This window comes from Apium graveolens, chromosome 4 (assembly GCF_009905375.1).
Source record: "Apium graveolens cultivar Ventura chromosome 4, ASM990537v1, whole genome shotgun sequence".
Lineage (NCBI taxonomy): Eukaryota > Viridiplantae > Streptophyta > Magnoliopsida > Apiales > Apiaceae > Apium > Apium graveolens.
In genome coordinates this window covers 224,133,498-224,155,363 of record NC_133650.1, presented here as the reverse complement: position 1 = coordinate 224,155,363, position 21,866 = coordinate 224,133,498, and the positions used below count along the sequence as shown (strand labels likewise).

The 21,866-nt window shown below is 35.2% G+C and overlaps 1 protein-coding gene across 1 annotated transcript; it reads right to left on the bottom strand.

Annotated features, from left to right (window-relative positions):
* Nucleotides 1-709: 709 nt before the first annotated feature.
* Nucleotides 710-21,539, bottom strand: LOC141719387 (uncharacterized). The gene is made up of 2 exons (XM_074521762.1): nucleotides 20,474-21,539; nucleotides 710-843 (listed from the first exon to the last, which is right to left on the bottom strand). The coding sequence occupies exons 1-2, from the start codon at nucleotides 21,537-21,539 to the stop codon at nucleotides 710-712; spliced, it is 1,200 nt and encodes a 399-aa protein (XP_074377863.1).
* Between the last annotated feature and the right edge of the window lie 327 nt (nucleotides 21,540-21,866).

Sequence of the window (21,866 nt, the reverse complement as noted above, 5' to 3'; positions counted from 1 at the left end):
CCTCTTCTAGAAATCCATTAAGAAAAGCACTTTTGACGTCCATTTGATGTAGCTTGATCTTCTTGTAGCATGTATAAGCAAGAAACATCCTAATTGATTTCAATCTAGCTACTGGAGCATAAGTTTGATCAAAGTCAATGCCTTCTTGTTGATTGTACCATTGTGCCACGAGCCTTGCTTTGTTTCGAGTAACGATACCAAATTCATCCACTTTATTCTGGAAAATCCATTTTGTATCGATGACTGAAGCATTCTTTGGTGTCTTAACAAGTTCTCAAACATCACATCGTTCGAATTAATTGAGTTCTTCTTGCATAGCCGTGATCCAATTTTCATCTTCGAATGCTTCTTTGACATTCTTGGGTTTTTCTTGAGCTAGAAATACAGCATAAGCACAAAAATTTGCATTGCCTTTCCTTGTCTTAAGTCCATCAGTAATATCACCAATAACCTGCTCTGGAGGGTGATTCTTCACTACCCGTGTAGCGTTTGGCAATGAATGCTTTGAGATATTTTCATGAGAGGTCATATTTATCTTAGATGGAGGAGCTAAATCTTCACCATCATAGATTGGCATTTTATCCTTTGCTCTATTTCCTCTAGGACCATCAAGAGTCATCTTTTCCATCTTTACAATTGCATCATCAATTGGAGTAGAAGTTTCTGCTTGCTGATTTCCGGTGGCAGTTTCAATTTCAGCTTGTTGTTTTCAAGAATTAGTCTCTATTTTAGCTTGTTGTTTTGAAGTAGCCTTCTCTGTTTCAGCTTGCTGTTGTCCAACTACACCTGCATCATCTTCCTCGTCTCTTGGAAGATCATTGTTAGGTTCTTGAATAGTGGCATCTATAGATTCCTCAACAATATTCTTAGACAAATTATAAACTCTATAGGTTTTACTATTCATAAAATAACCAAGAAGAATGCTTCATAAGATTTAGCATCGAATTTACCATCATTACCAATTGTCTTGAGCACAAAACACTTTGAGCCAAAAATCTTGAAGTAACTAATGTTGGGCCTCTTTTTCTTTAGCAATTCATATGGAGTCTTGTCCAAAATAGGTCTTATCAACACTCTATTCAGAACATAGCATGTTGTGTTGACCTCTTCTGCCCAAAAACTTCCAGGTAGCTTGCTTTCTTGCAACAACGTCCTTGCTGTTTCCTGCAATGATCTATTCTTTCTTTCTACCACACCATTTTATTGTGGAGTCCTTGGAGCCGAGAATTCGTGTGATATTCCTCTTTCTTCATAATAAGTAATAAAGTCTTTTTGGAATTCACCACCTCGATCACTCCTTATACCTACAAGCTTTGTATTGAGCTTATTCTCAAGTAACTTAATTAGTTTCTCAAACTCAATAAAAGCAGCATCTTTAGTACGAAGAAATAATACCCATGTAAAACGAGAATAATCATCAACAATTACAAAACCATATTGCTTACCTCCAATACTTTTATAAGCTTCTGGACCAAATAAGTCTAAATGTAAAAGTTCTAAAGGTTTAGAAGTAGATACCATCTTTTTTGCTTTATAAGTACTTCTAATTTGCTTGCCTAATTGGCATGCTAAACACACCTCTGTCTTGACATACTTGATTTTGGGTAAACCTCTGACTAGCTTCTTCTTTGAAACTTATTAAGCAAGTCCATGTGAGCATGACCCAATCTTCTATGCCAAACATAAGGATCCGTGTCTATTGTAGCAAGACAACAAGCTGTTTTTTGCAACTCAAAGTCTAAAATATATATATTTCCTTCCCTTCTAGCAACTAGGGGGACTTTGTTAGTACCAATAGAAATACTACACTTTTCAATACCAAAATCAACCTTATGACCATCATCATATAACTGACTTATACTAAGCAGATTATATTTTAGGCCTTTAACATATTGAACTTTATCAATTTAAATGTGTTTATTATCTATTTTACATTTTCCAAGGATTTACAGAGTTTTTCTATCACCAATAGTCACTCTTCCACCCTTTTTCATCTGAAGACTCAAGAATTATGCTTTGTCTCCACTCATATATCTAGTACATCCACTATCCAAGATCTATTGAGTTGATTTGACTCGAGCGGCAAGACACATCTACAAAACAAATAAAACAACTCAACCTTTTGGTACCCAAAGTTTGTTGGGTCCAACATGGTTAGCAGATAAAACATATAAAATATGTAAATCAGATTTCTTTATCCATTTTTGGATAAATCTGGGTGATTTAACTCTGCCAGCCTGATGATAGTAAGTTGTCTTTGTTCTGCCATTCTGACCATAATAAGCTGTTTTCTGTTTGTTTCCTCCATGGTATGATTTCTGTCCATTATGAACTCTATAATGTTTTTCCAGATGCCCTTTATTTCCATATTTGTTGCATATCTTCTGTAACACCCCCAAATCCGGGGTCGGGGATCCGGGTTATCACGAGTTCCATTTCCCTTAATAATACTTAATCTTAATAATCAACCAACTACTGCGTACTGTAACCCCACTATATACACACACCACAAGTTATAGTCTCAGAGATGAATATCCAAAAATAACACAAGTCATTTTATTCCACAATTATAAACCATTACACCTTAAAAGGGTTTCTGAATAAATTTACATATTCTTTGCCATTATTACAATTCATAAGTATCCATAAGTCTGGTACATCAAAATTTGAAAGCCTAGCCTATTGGTAGTTCCTACCTCAGCTACAACGACATCAACGCCTACAGGAAACTGCGGAACGTTTCCTATCCGCTCACGAAATGGGAGCTTGGTCCCGTTCATCTTGTCTATCTGTTGTTGTGTGATGAAAGAAGAAAGCAAGGGTGAGCAACAAGCCCACCAAAATAATATGTATAATGATTTACAATATGTGAGCATCCTCATAGTACTCATGAAAGTCTTGGTCAAGTAAAAATGAACCAAGTTTGATATCTTATCACGACCAAGCCGCGAAATATTCAGTATATATACATATATACTTTTCAAAATCTTTGAAATCCTCATCCATGTATAATATACACAGAGTTCCAGTTTATAACTGTATAAAAATATCGTTGTAAGGTGATCTCATATATCTAACCTTGTCTCAACGTTTTTCTGAAAATCTTTGACATGCATAAGATAATCATTTACTAGATATAAGTTTAAAAGATGAAGTTACAAGATACTCTAATATACTTATATCTTTTCTGAATACTACTCGAACTACCACCGTTCAAGTTATAATTAGTGTCAAAGGTTCATCACACTAATGAGACTACAAGATAAGACTTGAATAGATTCAATCTTTAAAATATCATTTGAAAGAAATGAAGTTACGAGATACTTCATTAAGTCCCGATATATATATACACCTATATATATATACATTTCATACACTCCTTGAAAACCTCTGTTATGAAAATTATAAACAGAGTTGCAATATCCAATGAATTTAGAAAGAAGAAAACCTTGGCATAAACCTGATATCTTGCTGATCAGGCAAAAATACCAATAAGTAACCTTTTCTACTAGTAGATGGACGAATTCCCCACTGGTCATCACCCTGGCCGCATTAGGACCTATGCCGGACTGCCACTCAGCCACTTACGCATTGATGGACTCCCACTGAGCCACTTACACTTTCATGGACGCCCACTGAGCCCATGTTGCCTATGCCGACTCAAATAGATGGACTTACTTCCCGAACGTTGGGTAAGTAATCAATTCATTTATCAAAACAGCAACCTCGTTGCGAATATAAAATACACCACAGAGCCGGATCCCTCAGGTTTTGAGCGAGTATTTAAATCCCCTTTGAAAGGAAGATCTTAAATATAAAAATGAGTTTCGGGATCCGCTCTAACTTTTAAAATTATTTTGAAGACTCTAAAACATTTTTAAGAATGTTTGGAGTAATGCTGATTTAATGAAATAAATCAGTCCCGATATATTAGAAAATATCTAAATATTATTGTTTAAATAATATTCCCATAAAGGATAATATTTATAAAAATAATTTGAAGTACAAGTTTTAAAACTCTTACTTGAAATGAATAATAAATAACCAAAGATATACTTGTAACACCCCCAAATCCGGGGTCGGGGTTCCAGGTTGTCACGAGTTCCATTTCCCTTAATAATACTTAATCTTAATAATCAACCAACTACTGCATACTGTGACCCCACAATATACACACACACCACAAGTTATAATCTCAGAGATGAATACCAAAAATAACACAAGTTATTTTATTCCACAATTATAAACCATTTCACCTTAAAAAGAATTTCTGAATAATTTACATATTCCTTACCATTATTACAATTCATAAATATACATAAGTCTGGTACATCAAAAGTTGAAAGCCTAGCCTATTGGTAGATCCTACCTCAGCTACAACGGCATCAACGCCTACAGGAAACTGTGGAACGTTTCCAGTCCGCTCGTGAATTGGGAGCTTGATCCTGTTCATCTTGTCTATCTGTTGTTGTGTGATGAAAGAAGAAAGCAAGGGTGAGCAACAAGCCCACTGAAATAATATGTATAATAATTAACAATATATGAGCATTCTTATAGTACTCATGAAAGTCTTGGTCAAGAAGAAATGAACCAAGTTTGATCTCTTAACGCGACCAAGTCGCAAAATATTCAGTATATATGTACATATACTTTTCAAAATCTTGGAAGTCCTCTTCCATGCATAATAAACACAGAGTTCCAGTTTATAACTGTATAAAAATATCGTTGCAAGGTGATCTCATATATCTAACCTTGTCTCAACATTTTTCTGAAAATCTTTGACATGCATAAAATAATCATTTACTAGATATAAGTGTAAAAGATGAAGCTAAAAGATACTCCAATATACTTATATCTTTTCCGAATACTACTTGAACTACCACCGTTTAAGTTATAATTAGTTTCAAAAGTTCATCACATAGATGAGACTACAAGACAAGATTTTAATAGATTTAATCTTTATAATATCATTCAAAAGAAATGAAGTTACAAGATACTTCATTAAGTCACGATATATATATCCATATATATCTCTCATACATTTCCTGGAAACCTCTGTCATGTAAAGTATGAACATAGTTGCAATATCCAATGAATTTGGAAAGAAAAGAATTTTGGCATAAACCTGACATCTTGCTGATCAGGCAAAGATACCAATAAGTAACCTTTTCTACTGTAGATGGATGAATTCCTCGCCGGTCATCACCCTGGCCGGATTAGGACCTTGCGCTAGACCGTTACCCGGCCACTCACGCGTGGATGGACTGTCACCCAGCCTCTTACACCTTCATAGACCGTTCCCCGGCCTGTCTCTTATGCCGACTCAATTAGATGGACTTACTTTCCGAACATTGGGCAAGTAATCAAATTGTTTTCTCAAAACAGCAACCTCTTTGCGAATATAAAATACACCACAGAGCCGGATCCCTAAGATTTTTGAGCGAATATTCAAGTCTCCTTCGAAAGGAAGATCTTAAATCTGGAAACGAGTTTTTGGGATCCGCTCTAACTTTTAAAATCATTTTAAAGACTCGAAAACATTTTTAAGAATGTTTGGAGTAATGTTGATTTAATGAAATAAATCAGTCCCGATATATTAGAAAATATATGAATATTATTATTTAAATAATATTCCCATAAGGATAATCCTTATAAAAATAATTGAAGTAAAAGTTTTAAAACTCATACTTGAAATGAATATTAATAACCAAAGATATACTTATACGAAAGTATGATCTTTATTTGAATAATCGAAAATAAGTTTGATTATCGAAACATTATTCTTTAATAAAATAAAGAATATTATTTAATAAATAAGCGGAGTCTTAAATCCTCAAATGAATATTCAAAATAATATTCATTAAATAAAATAAATGGAGTCTTAAGTCCTCGAATGAATATTCAAAATAATATTCATTAAATAAACTAAACGAAGTCATAAGTCCTCGAATGAATATTCAAAATAATATTCATTAAATAAAATAAAGTTATCGAATAAACCTTATTCGATTAACAGTTTTGAAAACTATATATATATATATATATATATATTATACTCGGGAACATCGACTCCCGGTTTAGAAATATGTTCACCTTTGGGTCCCTATACTATGGGTATACGCAACTACTGCTTATCTCTAGCATAGGTATTATGCAACGTATAAGCAATTGAATCAACAATTAGATATCAAGATTACGAAATAGACATGCATATATACCATATCATCATGCTCCAATATATCGCAAGATTTGCTAATAACATTCATGCACTTATCACAAGATAATGCATATACATATATACATCACAACAACAGTATAACGGGTAGAAAACTTGCCTGAGTTTTCCCGGATAGACTTAAGCTTAGAGTGGGTCCGATAACCTATGAACAATAACATAAGTCGGAATTAAACCCTAGTCGCTTAAGAAACTAGACTTTAACCAATTGAACCTTAACGTTCGCTTATGGTCACTTTTACGCTTAACGAATCACATAAATCGTTCCAGTACCCTTGGCTCCACCATTTTTAATAAATTAACCATTAAGAATTTTAAGGCGATTCTTTCGCGAGTACCCTACCAACTGCCTAATCCACTTTACATAATTGTTTCATACTCCAAGTAGTCATTTAAGGACCTTAACCAAGGTTTCAAAGTAAGGCGAGGGGTAATGGTTCGTTCGTGAAACGCCGTTACTTAAAACGGTCGTTTCTCCTAAACCGTACATCGGATTCAAGCGAACCACATATCAAAATGAAGCTCGTAACATGAACTATCTAATCAAGGCAATGGTCAAAACCTAACAGTGATTTTCGCGGGTCCTGATGTTAAGAATAGAACAGTTAAGGAAAATCGGGCATTATGACGTTTATGTTTACACGATTTCCAATTTAATTAACACTCTAAATTATCATCAATTCACTCACAACCACCAATAAAACAATATTCAACCATCATACTAAAAACTCAGTCCCCAACTCCAAATTTTAACAATATATCCAACCAATCACAGACCCAATATTCAAAACCAATACAAATCCACCAAAACTACTTATAATCAAAGATCAAGCCTTAATACTAACAATGCTTCAATAAAACTTAATGGAATCATAAAATTAAAGCTAGGGTTTGAAGTTGATACCTTCCTTGGTAGGTGTTAAGTTGCTAGGAAGCCTTAGGGAGCCTTAATCTAATCTCCTACAAGCTTGATCTTTCCAAAGATATCAAGAACACAAAGTTAGGTTTTGAAGTTTCTAAAAGTCATATTGAAAGAACTGTCAAAACGAGGGTTTTAACTTGCTTATTTGGACGAGACTTGTGAACAAGAGTTGTAGGCCATCTCAATACCTTTCCAAAGAGCTATAGAACATACTATTTGAGTGAGTATTGAAGGAGATATGGTAGTTTGAAGTTGCTGCTCTGGTTTTGGTTGAGAGCTTTTGTTCTTGGAAATCAAAAGTCGACTTCTAATTTGTGTTTTGTGATTTGTTTTGCCTTGGATTGCTTGTTTTGTTTTTGTTTTGATTAATTAACCTTTTAACCATGGTAAATTTTGGGTGGTTTATAATCAACCAACACTTCCTTCCCTTTTTGGTCATGCTTATGTCATCTGCTTATGTCATCTTATTACACTTGTCTTCCTCCTGTTGGTGTGATGACATCATCGTCCATTAATCTCTTTGATTAACCCCTAATTACTTGGCTAATGACCGCTGATCTGTTATACGGTTCGCTTAACTTTCGTTCTCCTTTATTGTTTGAGGGATCATACCCGGGATCTTATTACTTGGGTTCCCCTAAACCTTTCTCAATATTTTATATTCCTTCTATGATCCTATCTTATAATCCTTGAATTAAATCCTTTTAATCATGTTACCTTATATTCAATTCTTTCGGTATCTGGTGGATTTTCGGGAAAAATCAAAGTGTTCGAATTTGGATTCTGACGATCTTTACATACACTTATTTACTATATGGAATACTAATACGATCTTAGAATTTCCATAACAGTACTCTTATATAGCGTGGTCTGATAATTTTCCTTAATCAGCATCATTAGCAAAAGTTACTATTCATCCGTGTTTCAAAAATTCCAAAAATTGGGGTTATTACAGTCTCCCCTCCTTTAAAAGGATTCCGTCCCGAAATCAGATAAAAATGAATAGGGATACTTTCTTAGCATTGCACTTTCTAACTCTCAAGTCAATTTTCCCACATTGTGGTTCTACCATCAAACTCTGACTAGTTTGATAACCCTTCTCCTAAGCACTTGTTCCTTTTCAATCTATAACCTTTCCCGGTTGCTCCATATAGGTTACGTTTGGTTGCATGCCTATGCGCTCATATGTTAACTTCCCAATATGACTTAATATGTCCAAGGGTCCAACAATTCGTGGGCCTAGCTTTCCTTTCTTTCCGTACCACATCCCTCATTTCCAAGGGAATACCTATAACAGCACTAGGTCCCCTACTTCCTACTCTTTTTCATTTCGTGTCAAATCAATATACTTCTTATGTCCATTTTGGGCTATTACCAGCCGTCCTCTGATTAGATATATTATATCCTTGGTCCTTTGGACTACTGCGGGTCCGAGCATCTTGCGCTCTACAACTTCATCCTAACATAAGGGAGATCGACATTGTCTTCCCTCAAGGATCTCATAAGGCGATATCTTAATACTGACATATGATCTATTATCGTAAGAAAACTCAATCCCTGTTAAGTGATCGTTCCAATTTCTCTCAAGTCTATTGCACAGACTCTCATCATAGCTTCTAGCATTATAGCTTTTGCTTCTCATTACCCATTCTTTTCCAGTTCGTAGTCATTACTATCTTCCGTACATAATACTATACTGGTTACACTTTTGCTCGTTAGCATTCTATAACCTTTTAATAATTGCGTCAACCTTAGTATCACGAACGCGTTAGATTCGGAATACCACCGCACTGATACTACTCCTTCCTAGCTGCTTCTATCTTTGAAAGCTTGATCCATCGTATAGAAATAAAAGAATTTATTGAGAGATCACTATGATCATGAACACTTGTTATATCGCATAGATAGTACAGAAGGTGGCCAGCCTTTAGTACTTGACAAGCAATTAAACAACATGTGGTATCCTACTAGGCTTCTATCACATAGATAGGTAGTCATTCAGCAATACCTCCCCTTCTGGAAGGGTTGTTCTTCTCAGCTTACATGAAATGAAAAGGAGAGAAAAGAACAAATTGAAGAGAATTGTATATATATAAAAAAATATACTGCCATAAAATATCTGGCTTGGAATCTACCTCTGAACTATAGAGGTTTATCATAGGAGAATCAAAACATATATGTTTATAAATCAACATCAAGTATAATAGCATCACATTTCACATGCCTAAATATTTTTTTTTGCTATTCTGTCCATCATTCTATGGACCCATGCTCTTGCTCGAGCTTATACACAATCACCTTTGAAACTCCCTCGACATCGAAATCAAATCTGGGATTTCATTCTAGACATCATCGTTATTAGAATTCTATGCTTGCACCGCAACCTTCCTCGTATAGTAATACGACTCTCTATTGATAAGAAGGAATAAGTATTCAATAGGTAGATGATCGACTTAATTAGCCTATCAATGATAACTTATACACCACCACGACTCGATTAGTGGTACTTAATCTCAACATTCATTACCATACAGCTCTCGCGGTTGTAATCGGCTCATTATTCAAAGAATCATTGATGCATTACTATAGTCCACCACGGACCTACGGTAGTTATTCGTTTTCCTTGGAATCTTAATAGCTAACCATACGGAGTCCATACCTGTCGTATCGAATTCTTCTAAGGAGTTAACATAATCACCATTCATAATTCATGAAGAACACTCCAGCTCCTGACGTACTTTCATGACATGAAGCAGATAAAATTGCAGAAGAGTTTCAATCAAAGCAATGATAGCAGGTTAATACCATTATTAACCATATGTCTTTATTGGGAGACATGCATCTCAAAGGTTCATTTAGTCATTTCGTAACATGGTCCTGGCTTATCTCAAGATAGTACCTTCTAAGATAGATAGCCCGCTCATGGCGATTACACGAATTTAACCTTTACCAAACTCTTATTACGGTTGGGTATTGCAAAGTCATCAGAAGGAATGTCAATCTTCTAAACCATAATACAACCTTCACGGCTTCAACCATCATCACTGTATTCCTCTGGCACGAGCGCCTATAATTATCCTCTTACATTTAAAGTGTCGGCCACCTCTTTGTCCTTTCCTGATAGTAAAATTTCCTTACAATCAATGTCATTTTAACCACCTCCAACTAAATTTTCTACCCCATTTCAATCACTGCTTATGTGAAAATACTTTTCTCAAGTCTTGGTGAGAAAAGAAAAAAAAATCACCATTTTTCCATAAGTCATTGCCTTAGTCTTTAGATGTGAACATTGTCACGACTGACTCTCGATCATACTTAGGACGTCTCTTATCTTGGATCCTTCTCGTTTTCACCAATCTCGACCTTCATTGGGTCGATCTATACTTCTTATGGTTTAACACGTGCCCACCTGGCATTATTATAATTACGCCATTTTTCCTTTATCAAATTTCTATTCTTGAGAACTTCGAATAATACCTTTCTCCTTATAAAACCTCTAAGGTTATCCATGAATCGTTCCTCCTGTATTCCCTAGATACAGGGCATATCAAAATACCATTTACTAATACTATAACCATTGTCTATTTACTTCTAAAAAATTTCTCTACTGATCTTTAAAGGTTGTTGTTACTTTAGTCCTTCATTCCATACTACCCAAACTCATAATGTCCCTATTAAGGGTGAAATGCCAACCTTTATGCATTCCCCTAGGGTTCATCTCAAGTTATCGAACTTATATCCTTAATTCCACCTTTAAAAAGGTACTTGCATCCTTCCATGGATAAATCAAGTCATATATCCTTGATAGATTATCTTATTCAATCATTCCCACCTCGATAGTCTATACCAATTTCACAATAGCATCCTTATTCAAAATAAGTTCAATCCATATGGCCTCCAAAAGATAACAACGGTTATCCACTTTTCTTGCCTGATTTGGTAATGATAACAGGGATGTTCTAGAAGATATTGGTCGTGTTCAACGTGAACTTCTTCTTAATAAATCCTTATTTACTTTTGTTGTTTATCTCAACAGTCATCTCAATGTTGGGATATCTTTCATACCTGGCGTCTCCCTTTCTGGGTATCATGCCCCCGGTCTTACACTTCACTTTCTTGAAGGTCACTTCCTTCATCCAATTTTCCTAATTTCTTACTTCCTTGTCTCCTCAGTCTATCCGCGTCTCATTATTTATCCTTCGAACTATCTCAAGGTTTCCTCGAATCCTCCCAACTTACAGGGGATAATATATATGTATCTCTTATGCCTTCAACCATCAATTTTAACTCATGGTGAATCACCCTCATCCTGATAATTATATACTTTTCTATTTCTATTGTTACGAGTCTTTAGGGTTTCCTCATACCCAACTCCCTTATCATTCCTCAAACTCTATTGTCTTTATTTTCCTTTCCACTTCAGTTTCTTTTTATTTTCTTTTCTATTACAATCATTTCATGAACCCACTACTCATTGACTTCAAACATCACGTTGTTCTGGGATTATTGTCATCAGAACGAATCTTCACAACTTTTACAACTTAGCTTCATAATTTATCATACTCGTCCGCCTTTGTTCTGGCTCTAAAGCTTTTACAGTATCTCCATAATCTTGGAAATTACTTTCTCGAAAACAATTGACTGAACTTTAATCAGTTTATCATAACCTCTGGCTCCGTGCCTTTCTTGGTCTTTCACCAGCGGGTGGCCTCTCTCTTAGGAAGGTAAGTGACGAAAACAGTCTTTTGTGATTCGTCCATCATTTAGAATCTCAAATGATTCCTATATTTCCTTTAGCCAGGCTCTTGCCTCGACTGGGTCAACCTGTTCCTTGGAACTCTGAGAGCTTAGCGACTTAAAGGTCCCGAAAGAATTTCCCACCGCACTGTCTCCTCAGGGTGGTGGTTGGGGATAATAGTCTAAGTTCTGTCTAGAAAGGTCCATAAATTGTTGTATAGGAGTACCGTCTTGGGTCTCCTTTCCTTACTCGACTTCTGTTTCCTTAGTCTGAATGTTCCCTCCTCCTCCCCATAATTGGGGTCATCCTACATGTTTTAAATCCTCATTTTCCACTTCATTATGTTATGGGTTCCTTCTATCTTGATGGCGACCTCCCTGACTATCACGTTCAGGGTTTGCTATAAATCTTATTCCTCAAACTAGCTTTCATCTAAGATCTCATCTTTAAGCTCTTGAACATTTGGAACCCAAATTCTGTAGGAATACCTCATTATTCCCTTATCATCTTTCTTGGTATTAATCTCTTATCTATTTGTTGGCTCTCTGCCTTCATTCATCACTTTTTCTGGCATAATATGTTCTTTTCCAATAATTCGGGTTGTATTGCAATCTCAAACAGCTTTTCGATACCGCCTCCGGTTACCTTCACTTCTATTTCCATTTTCTCAAAATCTCTTATAAACTCTCCCAAAGACATTATCATCTTGAGTCTCTCCTTTTTACTAAGGGCATCAGCCACCACATTGGCTTTCCCCGAATGATAAAGAATCTCCCAATCATAATTCTTGATTAGCTCTAACCACCTCCTCTGGCGCATGTTGAGCTCTTTCTGCGTGAAAATGCACTAGAGCACGTATGGCTTGTGTAAATCTCGCACTTCTCTCCATACAAGTAGTGCCTCCAATCTTTAGGGCAAAACTATTGCCACGAGTCCAAGCTTATGGGTGGGGATATCGAATTTTATATTCCCTTAATTGTCTTGACACGTACGCGATTACCTTGTTGTGCTGTATAAGAGCACCCTAATTCCTTATGCGAAGTGTCAATATAATTCACAAAATCTCCTTTTTCCATCCGACAATACCAACATAGGGGCCGTCACCAATCTTTGCTTCAGTTCTTGAAAGTTGTTCTCGCATTTCTCTGTCCATTCAAACTTCTCAGTCTTACGAGTAAGCCGCGTTAAAGGGGCTACTATCTTTACAAACTTGAACGAACCTCCGGTAGTGACCGGCCAATCCTACCTCTGGTAGTTTCCCTAACCATGGCCATCAATTCCTCAGTGGTCCTTTATTCATTATTGTCAGGATCCTCCACGGGATTCTTCTCAGCAACAATCCCTTCTAGGACAACATCCTCAACCGCTACATCCTCAATATGAACATCATCCGGTCCCGCGTTAGGACACTCTATCGGATCCATAATCTGATCTCCAATAAGTAACATTTCCCTTAATAATACTTAATCTTAATAATCAACCAACTACTGCATACTGTGATCCTACAATATGCACACACACCACAAGTTATAGTCTCAGAGATGAATACCTAAAATAACACAAGTCATTTTATTCCACAATTATAAACCATTTCACCGTAAAAAGGGTTTCTGAATAATTTACATATTCCTTACCATTATTACAATTCATAAATATACATAAGTCTGGTACATCAAAAGTTGAAAGCCTAGCCTATTGGTAGATCCTACCTCAGCTACAACGGCATCAACGCCTACAGGAAACTGCGGAACGTTTCCTGTCCGCTCACGAATTGGGAGCTTGATCCTGTTCATCTTGTCTATCTGTTGATGTGTGATGAAAGAAGAAAGCAAGGGTGAGCAACAAGCCCACCGAAATAATATGTATAATAATTAACAATATATGAGCATTCTCATAGTACTCATGAAAGTCTTGGTCAAGAAGAAATGAACCAAGTTTGATCTCTTAACGCGACCAAGTCACAAAATATTCAGTATATATGTACATATACTTTTCAAAATCTTGGAAGTCCTCTTCCATGCATAATAAACACAGAGTTCCAGTTTATAACTGTATAAAAATATCGTTGCAAGGTGATCCCATATATCTAACCTTGTCTCAACGTTTTTCTAAAAATCTTTGACATGCATAAGATAATCATTTACTAGATATAAGTGTAAAAGATGAAGTTAAAAGATACTCCAACATACTTATATCTTTTCCGAATACTACTTGAACTACCACCGTTCAAGTTATAATTAGTTTCAAAAGTTCATCACATAGATGAGACTACAATACAAGATTTGAATAGATTCAATCTTTATAACATCATTCAAAAGAAATGAAGTTATGAGATACTTCATTAAGTCACGATATATATATCCATATATATCTCTCATACATTTCTTGAAAACCTCTGTCATGTAAAGTATGAACAGAGTTGCAGTATCCAATGAATTTGGAAAGAAAAGAATTTTGGCATAAACCTGATATCTTGCTGATCAGGCAAAGATACCAATAAGTAACCTTTTCTACTGTAGATGGATGAATTCCTCGCCGGTCATCACCCTGGCTGCATTAAGACCTCGCGCTAGACCGTTACCCGGCCACTCACGCGTGGATGGACGGTCACCCAGCCTCTTACACCTTCATAGACCGTATCCCGGCCTGTCGCTTATGCCGACTCAATTAGATGGACTTATTTCTCGAACATTGGGCAAGTAATCAAATTGTTTTCTCAAAACAGCAACCTCGTTGCTAATATAAAATACACCACAGAGCCGGATCCCTAAGATTTTTGAATGAATATTCAAGTCTCCTTCGAAAGGAAGATCTTAAATCTAGAAACGAGTTTTTGGGATTCGCTCTAACTTTTAAAATCATTTTGAAGACTCGAAAACATTTTTAAGAATGTTTGGAGTAATGCTGATTTAATGAAATAAATCAGTCCCGATATATTAGAAAATATCTGAATATTATTATTTAAATAATATTCCCATAAGGATAATCCTTATAAAAATAATTGAAGTAAAAGTTTTAAAACTCATACTTGAAATGAATATTAATAACCAAAGATACACTTATACGAAAGTATGATCTTTATTTGAATAATCGAAAATAAGTTTGATTATCGAAACACATTATTCTTTAATAAAATAAAGAATATTATTTAATAAATAAGCGGAGTCATAAGTCCTCAAATAAATATTCAAAATAATATTCATTAAATAAAATAAATGGAGTCTTAAGTCCTCGAATGAATATTCAAAATAATATTCATTAAATAAACTAAACGGAGTCATATGTCCTCGAATGAATATTCAAAATAATATTCATTAAATAAAATAAAGTTATCGAATAAACCTTATTCGATTAATAGTTTTGAAAACTATATCTATATATATATAAATATAAATATATATATATATTATACTCGGGAACATCGACTCCCGGTTTAGAAATATGTTCACCTTTGGGTCCCCTATACTAAGGGTATACACAACTACTGCTTATCTCTAACATAGATATTATGCAACTTATAAGCAATTGAATCAACCATTAGATATAAAGATTACGAAACAGACATGCATATATACCATATCAGCATGCTCCAATATATTGCAAGATTTGCTAATAACATTCATGCACTTATCATAAGATAATGCATATACATATATACATCACAACAACAGTATAACGGGTAGAAAACTTGCCTGAGTGTTCCCGGATAGACTTAAGCTTAGAGTGGGTCCGATAACCTGTGAACAACAATATAAGTCGGAATTAAACCCCGGTCGCTTAAGAAACTAGACTTTGACCAATTGAACCTTAACGTTCGCTTATGGTCACTTCTACGCTTAACGAATCACATAAGTCGTTCGAGTACCCTTGGCTCCACCATTTTTAATAAATTAACCATTAAGAATTTTAAGGCGATTCTTTCGCGAGTAACCTAAAACTGCCTAATCCACTTTACATAATTGTTTCATACTCCAATTAGTCATTTAAGGACCTTAACCAAGGTTTCAAATTAAGGCAAGGTGTAATGGTTCGGTCGTGAAACGCCGTTACTTAAAACGGTCGTTTCTCCTAAACCGTACTTCGGATTCAAGCGAACCACATATCAAAATGAAGCTCGTAACATGAACTATCTAATCATGGAAATGGTCAAAACCTAACAGTGAGTTCACGGGTCCTGATGTGAAGAACAGAACAGTTAAGCAAAATCGGGCATTATGACGTTTATGTTTACGCAATTTCCAATTTAATTAACACTCTAAATTATCATCAATTCACTCACAACCACCAATAAAACAATATTCAACCATCATACTACAAACTCAGTCCCCAACTCCAAATTTTACCAATATATCCAACCAATCAAAGACCCAATATTCAAAACCAATACAAATCCACCAAAACTACTTATAATCAAAGATCAAGCCTTAATACTAACAATGCTTCAATAAAACTTAATGGAATCATAAAATCAAAGCTAGGTTTTGTAGTTGATATCTTCCTTGGTAGGTGTTAAGTTGCTAGGAAGCCTTAGGGAGCCTTAATTTAACCTCCTACAAGCTTGATCTTTCCAAAGAAATCAAGAACACAAAGTTAGGTTTTGAAGTTTCTAAAAGTCAGGTTGAAAGAACTGTCAAAACGAGGGTCTTACCTTGCTTATTTGGATGATACTTGTGAACAAGAGTTGTAGGCCATCTCAATACCTTTCCAAAGAGCTATAGAATATACTATTTTAGTGAGTATTGAAGGAGATATGGTAGTTTGAAGTTGCTGCTCTGGTTTTGGCCGAGAGCTTTTGTTCTTGGAAAGCAAAAGTCAACTTCTAATTTGTGATTTGTTTTGCCTTGGATTGGTTGTTTTGTTTTTCTTTTGATTAATAAACCTTTTAACCATGGGAAATTTTGTGTGGTTTATAATCAACCAACACTTCCTTCCCTTTTTGGTCATGCTTATATCATCTGCTTATGTCATCTTGTTACACTTGTCTTCCTCTTGTTGGTGTGATGACATCATCGTCCATTAACCTCTTTGATTAACCCCTAATTACTTGGCTAATGACCGCTGATCTGTTATACGGTTCGCTTAACTTTCGTTCTCGTTTATTGTTTGAGGGATCATACCCGGGATCTTATTACTTGGGTTCCCCTAAACCTTTCTCAATATTTTATATTCCTTTTATGATCCTCTCTTATAATCCTTGAATTAAATCCTTTTAATCATGTTACCTTATATTCAATTCTTTCGGTATCTGGTGGATTTTCGGGAAAAATCAAAGTGTTCGAATTTGGATTCTGACGATCTTTACATACACTTATTTACTTTATGGAATACTAATACGATCTTAGAATTTCCATAACAGTACTCCTATATAGCGTGGTCTGATAATTTTCCTTAATCAGCATCATCAGCAAAAGTTACTATTCATCCGTGTTTCAAAAATTCCAAAAATTGGGGTTATTACAATACTTATACGAAAGTACGATCTTTATTTGAATAATCGAAAATAAGTTTGATTATCAAAACATCATTCTTTAATAAAATAAAGAATATTATTTTATAAAATGAGTTGAGTCATAAGTCCTCAAATGAATATTCAAAATAATATTCATTAGATAAAATAAGCGGAGTCATAAGTCCTCGATTGAATATTCAAAATAATATTCATTAGATAAAATAAGCGGAGTCATAAGTCCTCGAATGAATATTCAAAATAATATTCATTAAATAAAATAAAGTTATCGAATAAACCTTATTCGATTAATAGTTTTGAAAACTATATCTATATATATATATATTATACTCGGGAACATCGACTCCCGGTTTAGAAATTTGTTCACCTTTGGGTCCGCTATACTAAGGGTATACGCAACTACTGCTTATCTCTAGCATATGTATTATGCAGTTTATAAGCAATTGAATCAACAATTAGATATCAAGATTACGAAACAGACATGCATATAAACCACATCAACATGCTCCAATATATCGCAAGATTTGCTAATAACCATCATGCATCTATCACAAGATAATGCATATACATATATACATCACAACAACAGTATAACGGGTAGAAAACTTGCCTGAGTGTTCCCGGTTAGACTTAAGCTTAGAGTGGGTCCGATAACCTATGAACAACAATATAAGTCGGAATTAAACCACGGTCGCTTAAGAAACTATACTTTAACCAATTAGACGCTAACGTTCGCTTTTGCGCTTAACGATTCACTTAAGTCGCTCAAGCACCCTCGGCTCCACCATTTTTAATAAATTAACCATTAAGAATTTTAAGGCGATTCTTTCGCGAGTGCCCTGCCAACTTCCTAATCCACTTTACATAATTGTTTCATACCCCAATTAGTCATTTAAGGGCCTTAACCAAGGTTTCAAAGTAAGGCGAGGGGTAATGGTTCGTTCGCGAAACGCCGTTACTTAAAACGGTCGTTTCTCCTAAACCGCACATCGGATTCAAGCGAACCACATATCAAAACGAAGCTCGTAACATGAACTATCTAAAAATGGCAATGTTCAGAATCTAACAGTGAGTTCACGGGTCCTGATGTTAAGAACAAAAGCAGTCTAAGGTAAATCAGGCATTACGACGGCTATGTTTACGCGATTACCAAAGTTTAACTACTCCAATCATCTACAAATCAACCACAAATAAACCCATAACCACCAATACAACCAAACTTCATCCAAACCTTAATACATCAGTCCATATCCTCAAGATTTTCCAATTTATTCAACCACAAACATGAACTACTAACTATACTTAAGTTTCATTAACTATAAACAAGATTCAATCATCCAAATCACTACAAACCCAACCAAACTTTAAACACACAAGCATCATGCTTCTCATGAACTATATTAATCAAAACCACTCCTAAATATTCAAAGTAAAACTAGGGTTTGAAGTTTTATACCTTCCTTGAAGCTTTTAATCAATGAAAGATCCTTGGAATGCCCATGGAAGCCTTAATCTATGCTTAAGCTACCTTGACCTTACAAATAAAATCAAGAATCAAAAATTTGTTCTTGAAAGTTACTGTTCACCCTAAACTAAAATGATTTGTTTGAGATAGAAAACCTTTGATTCAAGCACTCAAACTACTTGCTCTTCTTAGTTATGAAATATAGGATCCAAAAAAACAAACCTCTTGAATTATGATTGAGTGGAGCTTGGGTTTGGAAATTTTTCTTCTTGTTTTTCTTCAAAAAACCGTGAGCAAGGAGATGGGGGGAAGAGAAATGAATGTGTTTTCTTGGTTGCTTCCTTTTTGTTTGTTAATTAACCTTTTACCATTGTAAAAATTGTGTGGCTCACAATCAACCAACCAACCCTTCCCATTTGGTCATGCTTATGTCATCTACTTATGTCATCTAGTTACACTTGTCCTCCTCTTGTTGGTGTGATGACATCATCCTCCACTAACCCCTTTGATTAACTTCTAATTACTTGGCTAATGATCGCTGATCTGTTATACGGTTCGCTTAACTTTCGTTCTCGTTTATCATTTGAGGGATCATATCCAGGATCTTATTACTTGGGTTCCCCTAAACCTTTCTTAATATTTTATATTCCTTTTATGATCCTCTCTTATAATCCTTGAATTTAAATCCTTTAATCATGTTATCTTATACTCATTTCTTTTGGTATCTGGTGGATTTTCGGGAAAAATCAAAGTGTTCGAATTCGAATTTTACCGACCTTTACATACACTCATTTACTTTATTGAATACTAATACGATCTTAGAATTTCCATAACAGTACTCCTATATATCGTGGGCTGATAATTTTCCTTAATCAGCATCATCAGCAAAAGTTACTATTCATCAGGGTTTCAAAAAATCCAAATTTTTTGGGGTTATTACATCTTCCAAGGCATAGCATAATCATAGGGTATGCCATGTTTTCCTTCATATCTTAGAGCTTTGTCCTTCTTGTTGGCATTCATTCCAATTCCTTCTCTGACCAATGGAATATTTGTGTTGTTCATCATTGATTTGAGACTCCCTTCTCCTTGAACAAAAGATTCCATACCCCTTTTCAGATCCTCAACTTCCTTTGTGAGCAAATCAATCTTTTCAGCTTGCTGCCTTATGATTTCATCTTGCTGAGATGGTTCTTCTGCTTGATTTTTAGGTTTTGTATTTATTGATTCTCTGAGTTTGAACAACTCCACACATTCATCCCTTGCTTCAATCTCCTTCTTTAGCTATGTGATCTCCATTAATTGAGTCTTGTTTCTTTTGAGGAGAATTTTGTTGAAGTTTTCCACATGACTGACTTTAGCTTGAAGATCCTTGATTTCAGCCTTTTTTTCAGCTTGTGTAGGTACCTTCTTGTCAATCCAAGTATCCACTTTGCTCATCAAATCTTGAACCATGGTCTTGAGATAATTATTCTTCTCTTTTAGCTTGCTATTTTCAGCTTTAAGAGAATAATATTCTCCCATAGATACATCCTCACATTCCTGCATGGTTAGTGGTTCCAAAATAATATTTTCAGAAGATAAATTATATTTTCAAGAGTTTACCTCACTCTGATCTTCTTCCAAATCACTTTCTAGGTAGCCACTTTCTGAATTTCCTCGAACAGAATCATCATCAAGTCCAACTAGGGAAAGATTAACCATGTCTCCACTTGAATCATCACTGGAAATTGAGTCATCATCACTCCAAGTCATTAGAGCTTTAGATTTCTTCTTCTCCTTGAAGATAGTTTGCTCTTTTGACTTCAATTTGTAGCAGTCCCGCTTATAATGGCCTGGCTTTCCACATTTAAAGCATGTTTGATCTTTAGAATCCTTGTTGACCTTCTTGTTGTTGGAAAATCTGCCTATATTCCTTTTCAGCCTATTTTTCTTCTCGATCATCTTTCTGATCTTCCTAGATATTAAAACTAGTTCTTCATCTGACTCATCTTCAGATTCCATTAAGCTGTTATCAGTGTGAAGAGCTAACTTTTTCATTTGAGCAATTGGAGCTTGCATAGAATTTGATTGGCTTTCCTTGATTTTGCTTTCAAATTGTTCCAATTCTGCAAAAATAGCCAATTGATCCATGGTATCTGTAGTTGGAGTGGATTTCAAAACTGTTACCTTTGGTTCATAGATAAATGGCACATCACTAAGTATCTTCATGTTAATTTCCTCTTGAGAGATATGTTTGCCAAGCTGCTTTAAGGAATTCAGATTTGTCTGAAATCTAGCTTGACTTTCTCGAATAGTTTCTCCATCTCGAAGCTTGAAATTTCCAAACTCATTCATTAGTTTAGTCAATTTTACCTTCTTTAAGCTCTTGGATCCTTCGTGATATAACTCCAGAGTATCCCATATCTCTTTAGCTAATTTGCATGAAGAGACTTTATCACATTCACTAGGACATAACCCATTCATGAGAAAATTCCTAGCCTTTCCATTAAAACTGTATTTGAGTAGTTTAGCCTCCATGAGATCATCAATGTCTTTCACTTTACCTTCTTTGTCCTTGAACTCAAATGGACCCTTCTGAACAACTCTCAATGCTAGTGGCTCCCTGGATAGATAGATTTCCATGCGACCTTTCCACCAGTTGTAATTTTTTATACCAAGCAAGAGAGTTGCTCGGTAATCTGAGGTTCCTTCGGGATATTTGTCAGCCATTTCGATCGAATACTATTCCTGTTACAGAAATATTAGTATACCAAAGCTCTGATACCAACTGAAAATACACCTAGAGGGGGGGGGAGTGAATAGGTGATTATGGCTAACTAAGATTAATTTTAAATTTTACCCGATAATAGCTTATTGAGATTTTATTAATAGTTCAATAATCTGACAATGATAGCAAGCTGAGATGACTAAATACAGTGCAGAAATTAATATGCAGAAAAGTAATAAAAATACACAAGAATTTTAGCCAGGTTCGACCCCTAATCCCCTATGGTCTACGTCCTGGTGCCTTACAAACTTGGTAAGAGAATATATAAT